General features: G+C 38.8%; 1 protein-coding gene across 1 annotated transcript; it reads left to right on the top strand.

Annotated features, from left to right (window-relative positions):
• Positions 1 to 4,570: 4,570 nt before the first annotated feature.
• Positions 4,571 to 5,071, top strand: LOC119256913 (60S ribosomal protein L9-like). Its single transcript, XM_037524655.2, has one exon. It carries the CDS (start codon positions 4,571 to 4,573, stop codon positions 5,069 to 5,071), a length of 501 nt encoding a protein of 166 aa, XP_037380552.1.
• Positions 5,072 to 11,762: the final 6,691 nt, after the last annotated feature.

Here is an 11,762-nt window from a genome sequence, read left to right as displayed (position 1 = left end):
TGAAGAATGACATTGAAATTTTAATTGGAATAGCATTGAATCTGTAGATTGCTTTTGGTAGGATGGCCATTTTGATAATGTTAATTCTTTCGATCCATGAGCAGGGGATGTCTTTCCATTTCTTTGTGTCTACTTCTATTTCTATTAACAGTGTTTTATAGTTTTCTTTCTATAGGTCCTTTACTTCTTTTGTTAGGTTTATTCCCAAGTATTTGATTTTTTTTGTTTCAATCATCAAATTAAAAAGCTTCTGTGCAGCAAAAGAGGCAATAACCAAAACAAAGAGAAACCCCACCGACTGGGAGAACATTTTTGCACACAACACTAATGATAAAGGACTGATCACAAAAATCTACAAAGAGCTGATGAGACTCAACAAAAACAAAGAAAATAATCCAGTCAAAAAATGGGCAGAAGAGCTAAAAAGTATTTCTCTGAAGAGGAAATGCAAATGGCCAACAGGCCTATGAAAAAATGTTCAACATCAATTGTAATCAGGGAAATGCAAATCAAATCTACAATGAGATACCATCTCACACCAGGGAGAATGGCACATATTAAAAAACTAGCAACAACAAATGTTGGCGAGGATGAGGAGAAAAAGGAACTCTCTTGCACTGCTGGTGGGAGTGCAAACTGGTCCAACCACTATGGAAAGCTGTGTGGAGATTGCTCAACCTAATAAAGATAGAGCTTCCATATAAACCATTAATTCCACTCCTAGGTATTTACCCAAAGAACACAGAAACATTAATTCCAAAGAGCACCTGCACCCCTATGTTTATAGCAGCACTATTTACAATAGCTAAGCTATGGAAACAACCCAAATGCCCAAAAATAGATGACTGGATCAAGAAGATGTGGTACATATACACAAAGAAATATTACTCAGCATTCAAAAAAAATAAACACATGCAGTTTGCAGCAATATGGATGGAGCTGGAAGGGATCATGCTCAGCGAAATAAGCCAGAAAGAAAAAGAACAATACCGGATGGTCTCACTCATAGCAGGAATCTAGAAAACCTAAGTAAGGGACCAGGAAAAAGAATAACTATAAGAAAGAAAAAATCAAAATCAACACATGACTATGAACCAGAGGCACACTATGGGGGGCGGGGAAAGGAGGGATTGGGGTTAAAATAAGGGGGTTGCAATTGTATGGGGAATATAAAAAATAAAAAAAATAAAAAAGAAGAAATAGAACAACTAAACAGACCAATTACAAGCAGTGAAATTGAAACAGTAATCAAAACCCTCCCCAAAAACAAAAGCCCAGGACCAGATGGTTTCACAAATGAATTCTACCAAGTGTTCAGAAATGAACTAGTCCCTATCCTACACACACTCTTCAAAAAATTGAGAAGGAAGGAATACTACCAAATACGTTCTATGAAGCCAACATAACACAAAAAAGGGAAACTACAGGCCAATCACTCTAATGAACACTAATGCAAAAATCCTTAATAAAATCTTAGCCAACATAATCCAACAACACATCAAAAAGATAACTTATCATGAGCAAGTGGGATTTATTCCAAGGGAACAAGGATGGTTCAACATCTGAAAATCAATTAATGTAATTAATGTAATCCAAGACACCACCAAAAAGAAAAATAAAAACCATGTGATTGTATCAATCAATGCTAGGAAAACATTCAATAGAGTTCAACATCTATTTATGATAAAGGCCCTCAAAATTTTCAGGATAGAAGAAACATACCTTAACAAAATAAAGGACATATATGTCAAACCCATCACCAATATTATTCTCAATGGTGAAAAGCTGAAAGTCATTCCCTTACGATCTGGAACAAGACAAGGATATCCACTGTCACCAATGCTTTTTAATATAATACTGTAAGTCCTAGACAGAGCAATAAGGCAAGAGAAAGAATACAAGAAATTCAAATAGGATAAGAAGAAGTAAAACAATCACTATTTGCATATGACATATTATACATAGAGAATCCTAAAAAGTCCACAGAAAAACTAATCAATATAATCAACCAGTTTAGGAAAGTAGTAGGATACATAGTCAACACATAAAAATAGTTGCCTTCCTATATGCCTGAGTTTGAACCCTAGCCAGAGCAAACTCACATAAGGCACAACAGAACTCTCCTGTCTCACCTGCTGCTCCCCTCAGCAGTGTATTTCAGTACATCTGCCTGTTCTGCCTCCTACTCTGTCTCTGGTGAATCCTCTCACCTCTGCACCTCTGGCCTGTACCCCAGTTCTTCTATGCATAAATAAAATAAATCTGAAGAAGAAGAAATCAAGAAAACCAGCCCTTTTACAATTTAAACAACAACAACAACAAAAAACAAATACATTGGAATAACCCTAATGAGAGAGGTGAAGGAACTATACAAAGAAAATTATAAAACTTTTTTTTTTTTTAAAGATTTATTTATTTATTTATACAAGCACTGGGTACAGTCAGCAGCGTGGGAGGGTGAGAGAACCCATCAGAGCCAGAGCAGGGAGCAGAACAGGCAGAGGACCGAAGTACACTGCTGAGGGGAGCAGCGGGCGTGGCAGGAGAGGTCTGCGCGCCATGTGGGACCCTCGCCTGTGGCTGGGGATCAAACAGGCACTGCAGAGGCTGCTGGCAGCTTTGCAGCCCAGTGCTCAACCGCTGCTCCACCGGGGAGGCCCAGAAAACTTTCTTAAAAGAAATAGAATACACAAAGAAATGGGAAGACATCCCCTGTTCATGTATCAGAAAAATTAACATGATCAAAATGGCCATCCTACCAAAAGCAATTTACAGATTCAATGCTATTTCAATAAAAATTTCAATGCCATTTTCAAAGAGATAGAACAAATATTGATGAAATTCATATGGAACCACAAAAAACCTCAAATAGTCAAAGCTCTCCTGAACAAAAAGGAGAATGGAGGTATCATACTAAGACTTCAAACTAGACCACAAGCCTTAATAATTAAAACTGCATGGTACTGGAACAAAAACAGACACACAGACTAATGAAATTGAATAGAAAACACAGAAATCAACCCACATATTTATGGACAACTAATCTTTAACAAGACTGCAAAGAAAATGTGAAGGAACAAGGACAATTTGTTCAATAAATGGTGCTTGGAAAACTGGACTGCTACATGCAAAAAATGAAGCTAGAGTACTGTCTTACACCATGCATAACCAGCTCAAAATGGATAAAAGACTTAGACATAAGACCTGAAACCTTAAAATAAATAGAAGAAAATATAGGCAAAACACTACAGACATGCATTTCAGCATCATCTTTAAAGACACATCCCCCAAAGCAAAAAAAGTGAAGAAAAAGATGAAAATCTGGGATTACATCAATTTAAAAAAGCTTCTGTACAGCAAAAGAGAAATTAACCAAAACAGACACTTTACTGAATTAGAAAAATTTTTTTTCACACAATACAGCTGATAAGGGACTGATCACAAAGATCTACAAAGAGCTCTCATAACTCAGCAAAAACAAAGCAAACAATCCAGTCAAAAAATGGGCAGAATTGCTAAAAAGACACTTCTCCAAAGAGGAAATGCAAATGGCTGACAGGTATGTGAACTAATGTTCAACATCACTTGTTATGAGGGAAATGCTAATGAAACCACAATGAAATACCATCTCACACTAGTAAGAATGGCACATATTAAAAAAAAACTATCAACAACAAGTGTTGGAGACAATGTGGAGAAAAAGGAATTCTCCTACACTTCTGGTGGGAATGCAAACTGGTCTAACCACTATGGGAATCTATTTGGAGTTTCCTCAAACTACTAAAAATGGAGTTTCCATATGACCCAGCAATTGCACTCCTAGGTATCTACCCAAAGGACACAATAACATTAATTCAAAAGGATACCCGCACCCCTATGGTCATTGCAGCACTATTTATAATAGTTATGATATGGAAACAACCCAAATGTCCAAAAATAGATGACTGGATCAGGAAGATGTACTATATATACACAATGGAAAACTATTCAGCAATCAAAAAAGATAAATTAATGCCATTCACAGCAACATAGATAGAGCTAGAAGGGATTATGCGCAGTCCAATTAGCCCAAAGGAAAAAGAAAAATATCAGATGGGTTCACTTATAGAAGGAATATAAGGGGACCATCCAAGGGATCAGAGAAAAAAATCATAAATCAAAAAACCAAATTAATAGGCAACTGTTAATCAGAGACACTATGCTGAGGAGGAGGAGAGAGTGGCATCAAAACAGGGGAGGGAATGTATTCTTACACAAGGGACTATGGTGATGGTGCACTGGTGAACTGGTGATGGGATTTTTGTGGGGACTACATTTGAAAAGGGACAGCAGGCAGTGTATAAAAAGGAAAAATGATGTAAAATATATATCAAATTTAAACATAAATAAGTATAAATAACATCAATAAAAATAACAAAAAGCAGAAAATACATTACAAAAAAAAAAAAAAAAAACATGAGTTATAGTCCAATATCCCTTATGAAATTAGGTACAAAGATCCTGAAAAAAAGCTTAGCAAACTGAAATTAAGAATACATTAGAAGCTCTTTTTGCCGCATCTACTGTGAGAATGAAGACCATTCTCAGCAATCAGACTGTCGACATTCCAGAAAATGTTGACATCTCCCTGAAGGGTCGCACTGTTATTGTGAAGGGCCCCAAAGGCACCCTGTGGAGGGACTTCAATTACATCAATGTCGAACTCAGTCTGCTTGGGAAGAAAAAGAAGAGGCTCCAGGTTGACAAATGGTGGGGAAATAGAAAGGAACTGGCGGCTACTGTTTGCACTATCTGTAGTCATACACAGAACATGATCAAGGGTGTTACACTGGGCTTCTGTTATAAGATGAGGTCTGTGTATGCTCACTTCCCTATCAACATTGTTATTCAGGAGAATGGGTCTCTTGTTGAAATCCAAAATTTCTTGGGTGAAAAATACATTCGCAGGGTTCGGATGAGACAAGGTGTTGCTTGTTCAGTATCTCAAGCCCAGAACGATGAGTTGATTCTTGCAGGAAGTAACATTGAACTTGTATCGAATTCATCTGCTTTGATTCAGCAAGACAGTTAAAAACAAGGATATCAGGAAATTTTTGGAAGGTATCTATGTTTCTGAAAAAGGAACAGTTCAGCAAGTTGATGAATAAGATTTAAGTTGTCCAGCTACAGAGCAGCAAGATAATGGATGATTTCTTAGACCTATTTGTGATACATCTTTAAGATGCAATAATTAAAGTCATCATTGAAAAAAAAAGAATACAATAGAAGTCTCATGCATATGATCAAGTGGGATTTATTTTGGTGATGCAAGGATGGTTTGACATTGAAAGTTAAAAAAGGGGTAAATCAGCACAACAAAAGTAAAGTTAACAAATAATATGGGGCCTCCCCTGGTGGCACAGGTGGTTGAGCGCCGTACTGTGAAGCTGTCTGCAGCCTCTGCAGCACTGCTTCAATCCCTGCTGGCCGGTGAGGGTCCCACATGGTGCGGCAGACCTCTCCTGTCCATGCCTGCTGCTCTCCTCAGCAGTGTATTTCATCAGTCTGCCTGTTCTGTTCCCTGCTCTGTCTTTGGTGAGTCCTCTCACCCTCCCGCAAATCTGGCCTGTACCCTGGTTCTTGTACAAATAAATAAATATTAAAAAAATATGATCATATCATTCAGTGCAGAGAAAGCATTTGATGAAATTCAATGTACATTTAAGATAAAAACCCCACCAAAATGGGGGTAGAAAGAACATACCTAATATAATAAAGGTCATATATGAAAAACACATAGCTAATGGCATACTTAATGGTGCAAAAAATGGAAACTCTTTCTTTAAAATCTGGTACAAAAAAAGGATGTCTACTTTCACTACTACTTACATACAACACTGTATTAGAAGTCCAACCTAGAACAATGAAGCAAAGTAAATGCATGAAAATAATCCAAATTAGGAAAGAAAAAATAAAATTATCTATCTGCAGGTAGCATTATAAAATATATAGAAAACTATAAAGACTCCACTAAAAATAATAGAAAAAAATACTGCACTCTAGTAAAGTAACAGGTTGAAAAATCTATTTACAAGGTCAGTTGCATTCCTATATGCAATGAATGAGAAGAGAAAGAAGTCAAGAAATCAACACCATTAACAACTGCATGAAAACTAATTAAGGATCCAGGAGTAAACTTAACAAAGGATGTGAAGACCTATATAATGAACATTACAATCTTTGTTAAAAGAAATAGAAGACACAAAGAAATGGAAAGATATTCCAGCTCACATATTGGAAGAATTAAGATGACAGTCTTAGCAAAGGAGATTCAATGCGATACCTATCAAAGTGTTGATGAATTTCTCCAAAGAAATAGAAAAAAAAACACTGACATTCATATGGAACTTCAAAAGTTTAGGTAGAGTCAAAAAAATCCTGACAAAAAAAGTAAAGATGATATGATAGTTCCAGACTTCAAGCTATCATACAAAGCTGTTTAATCAAAACAAAATGGAAGGCCTCCCTGGTGGTGCAAGGGGATTAAGCCTCAACCTATGAAGCTATGTACAGCCACTGCAGCACGAGTTCGATTCCTGGCCAGGGAGAAACCCACATGGTGCAGCAGACCTCTCCTGTCTCACCCTCTGTTCCCCTCAGCAATGTATTTCGGTCAGTCTGCCTGTTCTGCTCCCCACTCTGTCTCTAGTGAATCCTCTCAACCCCCACACCTCTGGCCTGTACCGCAGTAGTTGTATGCATAAATAAATAAATTTTTAATAAAACAATATGGAACTGGAATAAAAAAAATAAACACAGATCAGTGGAATAGCATTGAGATTCTGTAAACAATCCATACTTATTTTATATTTATTTTTAATTTAATGAAGTACCATTGTTTTACATCCTTGTTAATATTTGACAGTATAGGATTTCTCACCACAGGTTTGGTCGCTGTTTTCCTACCAAAGCACCCAGAATCTTTCACATGGTCCATTGTGCTCTCCACCCTTTTCTCAGCCCTTTGCATCTCCCATTCATTCTGGATGAGACCTATAGAGAGCTTTCAAGGGTTGGTTTTAATGTTTGTCTTTGACCCTTTCTTTGTTTTCTCTATATTCCACATATAAGTGACATGATCTGGAATTTACATTTTTCTTTCTGGCTCATTTCACTTGGTATATTCCCATCTCCATTCATGTTGCTGCACATCAGTTTATTTTTATTTTTTTAGCACTGAGTGGTATTCTATTATACCACATCTTCTTGATCCACTCATCTGTTTTTTTTTTTTTTTTTTGTACATCTGGTTTTATACACTTGATCCACTCATCTGTTTTTGTTTTCAGATCTTGGCTATTATAAATAGTGCCACAATAAACATAGGCATGCCAATTTCTGCTCAAGTTATTGTTTTTGTGTTCTTTGGATAGATACCTAGGAGTGGAATTACATGGTCATATGGATGATCAATTTTTAGGCTTTTGAGGAACATCTACAGTTTTCCATAGGGAATGTGCCACTCTACCTTCCTACCAACAGTGTAAAATGGTTCCTTTTTCTCGTATCCTTGCCAGCACTTTTTGTATCTGGTCTTTTTAATATGGCTCATTCTCACTGATGTGAGGTGGTATCTCATTGTGGTTTTGATTTTCATTTCCCTGATGATAAGTGATGATGACCGTTTTCTCATGTGCCTGTTGGCCATCTGTACGTCTTCTTTGGGGAAGTACCTATTTAACTTTTCTGCCCATTTTTTTCATTATTTTTTTCCTTTTTGTTGAGTTGTACGAGTTCTATGTTAATCAATGATAGAAGTTCTTTGTCAAGTTTATGGTGACCAGAAATTTTCTCATTCAGTAGGGTGTTCCTGCATTTTGGTTACAATGATTTTTGTTGTGCAGAAGCTTTTTAGTTTGATATAGTCCCAATTGTTCATATTCTCTTTTGTTTTCCTTGATGATGGAGATGGATCTGCAAAGTTATCTCTTATGCTAATGTCATGGAGTGTCTTATCTATGTTTTATTCTATGTATTTTATGGTTTCAGGACTTACATCTAAGTCTTTCTCTATTTTGATTTGATTTTTGTATCAATGTGAGACAGTGGTCTTTTGCATGTAGCAATCTGATTTTCCCAACACCATTTTTTGTAGAGACTTTCCGGATTCCAGTTTATATTTTTGTTATTATGTCAGAGATCGGCTGTCCACATAGGCATGGTTATATTTCTGGACTCTCAATTCTATTTCATTGGCATGTGTGTCTGTTTTTCTTCTACTACCATGCTGTTTTAATTTCTATGGTTTTATAGATCAGTTTGAAATTTGAAAATATCATAGCTCCATTTCCCACCCCCACCTTTTTTTTTTTTTTTGGTCAGGACAACTTCGGCATTTCAGGATCTCTTGAGGTTTCTTGTGTGTTTCAGTAATATCTGTTCCATTTCTTTGAAGAGTGTCAGTGAGATTTTCATTAATGTTGCAATGAGCTGTACATTTCTTTTGGTAAAATTATCATCTTTGGTTAAAATTTCTTTGGGCAAAATGTTGCCATTTTGCCAATGTTGATTATTCTACTCCATGAGTAGGGAATATCTTTCCATTTCTTTGTACCTTCTTAAATTTCTTACATCAATGTTTTATAAATTTCCTTGTATAGTTCCTTCACCTCATTTGTTAGGTTTATTTCTAGGACTATTTTGTTGATGTGATTGTAAATGAGTGAGTTCTTAATTTCTTCTTCTTCTAGCTGATTGTTTGCAAGTCAAAAGGCAAGCAATTTTGTGTGTTGATTTTTTTCTTTCCACATTGCTGAATTGGTTAATTATTTTAATTGGTTTTTCTGTGGAGTCTTTAGGGTTTTTCTGTGTATTATATCATCTCATCTGCAAATAATGATAGTTTTACTTATTCTTTCTCAATTTGGACTCCTTTTAAATCTTTTTCTTGTATAATTGCTCTAGCTAGGATTTCTAATAATATGCTGAATAGTAGTGGTGAGAGTGGACATCCTTGTCTTAAACTGGATTTTATCCAAAGACTTTCAGTTTTTCATCATTGAGAATGATGCTAGTTGTGTGTTTGTGTGTTTTCGTCATATATGGTTTTTACTATGTTAAGATATATTCCACTTATCCCCAGTTTTAAGGATTTTCTTCATAAATGGATGCTGAATCTTATCAAATGCTTTCTTGGCATCTATTGATATGGCCATGTGTAGGGTAAATGATTTTCAGGCTTTTCTGCCCTCCCACCATTAGCATTGCATGCCTGATGGATGGCACCTCCCTTTTGTTACATTGTTATTTTCAGTTGTGTTGTTTACTTGGCGAGGGCTTCCTCCCTCAGTCTCTTGGGCTCTTCTCATGCCTGCCTGTCTCTCTACTCTGGCCATTGCCTCTCTGGGCTGTGGCTCTAGGATTGCTGGGCAGTACACAGACTGCTTTTGGCCACTAAGGGCCACTGGCCACCACCAGATTCCCATCTCTTGGGGTGTACAAACAATACTATCCTCCCACAGGGTCCCCAAAACATAATATTAACCTGCCAAAGTTCCTCCGCCTTCTGGAGGGATTGTCAGTTCAAGTCCATCCATTGTTCCTTGTGCCAGGACTGGGTGAGCTCCAAATTGTGGGCCTTTCTTCCCTGACAATTCCGTTGCCTCATGCTGGTCCTCATAGGTGGTCTCCTCCTCCACTCAAGGTCTCATCCCTCAGCTCCCAGTCCTTGTCACCTCCTGTGCTCCTGTAACATCTTTAGCTTTTCCTGCAGCTCCTGGACACTGGCCACCACCTGTGCTGCTATGGCACTTCCAGCATTGTCAGAGGCTCATAGTCTGCTACTCCTCAGTCCCTCCTGAGGTCTTCAGATGGCTCCACACCCATCTGCCTCGAATCTTCCTGCTGACTACACCAATTGTAGTGGCAGTGTGGATCAGGAAGTTGTGGTACATATACACAATGGAATTACTCAGCAATAAAAAATGATGGACACATGCAGTTGCAGCTGGAAGGGATCGTGCTCGGTGAAATAAGCCAGAAGGAAAAGGAAAAGTACTGGATGGTCTCACTCATTGCAGGAATTTAGAAAACCTAAATAAGGGATCAGGAAAAATACTAATTATAATAAAGTAAAAATCAAAATCAACAAGCAACTATAAACCATAGACACACTACAGGGGGGCAGAAGGGAGTAGGATCAAAACAAGGATGGTGGGAATTGTATGGGGAGTATAACCAAGACGAAAATGCATACATTGTACAAAAATGAAAAATGATGTAAAAATACATAAAATCAAAATCAAGATAAATAAATAAAATGCAAAAAAAAAAAAAAGAGAAAGGCAAAAGCTGGTGCTGAGATTGGGTAGCCCTGAGTGGCCCTGAGTGGGTAGCCCTGAGTAGCCTAAGTTTGTTAAAGAAGGCCAGTGAGTCTCTTAAAATCACCTGTGGGTGATTATTGAGTGAGGATGAGGAGCTAAGGAACCCGTCCTTGGGGGATGGGTGGGGAACATGGCTTGTAGTGGAGCCCACAGCCAAAGAGGGGACCCAAGAGAGGCCGCATGTGGACCTTGTATCCGTGGATCCGCGACCCATGTGCATGTGCAATGGGTTGGTCTGTGTGTAACATCGGTGGCTATGAAATCCGAATGTTGGACTGACCGCAGACAGAAAACCCTGAGGATCAGGTGATTACCTTCAAAGAGTACAGAATCGCCAATCCAAGAGTGAGTGCATCCTGGGGGTGGAAGTGGGGTGTGGTTTGTGGTCTACACCACAGCAGGAGAAGGCCGGGAAGCCTGATGGCTCCTGGTGTGTGACGGCAGATGCCTGAATGGTTCCCCCCTTGCATGAGCAATGCCTTCGCAGCAGGAGTGGTGGAATATCTGCTGGTGCCAATAATCGTCTTTTGCCACTAGGTTGGTGCCCTGCCTAGACTTATTTGTGTTCTGTTGTATTTTGTTGCTATATTCAGTTGTATTCTGTTTTCTTTTGTGGGCCATGGCTGCACTGTTTATGTTTGCTAAGGGAAAATTTTATATAACTTATATGTTGTAGGGTAAGGAAAAATGTCAGGCTTTTCTGCCCTCCTGGCATCAGGACAGATGATGGATCCTTGTGGTCCTGAATGCATGCCTGATGGCGGGCACCTGGAATAGGGTGTGGGCATATGTAGATGGGATTCACCTGGGCTAAGACTGGGCTTTTAAGGTCGGTGTCACGGGGACGCCAGCAGAAGCCAAGAAGCCAAGAGAGAAGCAAGAGAAGCAGAAGCTGAGAGAAGGTCGGACAGCCCAGATAGAGTGAAGACTTGCTGGGGGTGGGAGGCCTGCCAGCCTCCCGGCCCTCAGCAGCCTGCCTGCTGTGTACTGTGTAAATCCCAATAAAAAGACCTGCAAAAAGCCACTAAGGACTCTGACTCCTCCTTTACCTGATCTGCTGGATCAGGAAACCTGCACTGTGTCCATTCCTGGCCCTGCATATGTAGACTGTATGGCAGAAAATCCTGAGGGGTGGATTGTACAGTAAATGATTTTCAGGCTTTTCTGCCCTCCCACCATTAGCATTGCATACCTGATGGCAGGCACCTGCATTTTGTTACATTGTTATTTTCAGTTGTGTTTTTCACTTCCCTGGGCCATGGCTGCTGTATTGATATATTCCCCAAGAAAACAGAGGCAGGAGAGAGAACCGGAGAAAGAGTGTCAGAGAACCCAGAGAGAAGATGTGCCAGGGGGCCAGGAGGTACCCCTGCCTGCCATGTACCTGGTTGCTGCACTACA

Source organism: Talpa occidentalis, unplaced genomic scaffold, assembly GCF_014898055.3.
Source record: "Talpa occidentalis isolate TD23 unplaced genomic scaffold, MPIMG_talOcc4v2.1 talOcc4.4, whole genome shotgun sequence".
Taxonomy (NCBI): domain Eukaryota; kingdom Metazoa; phylum Chordata; class Mammalia; order Eulipotyphla; family Talpidae; genus Talpa; species Talpa occidentalis.
Note: the sequence above shows the minus strand (reverse complement) of the source record. Positions and strands in the feature narration are given on the sequence as shown.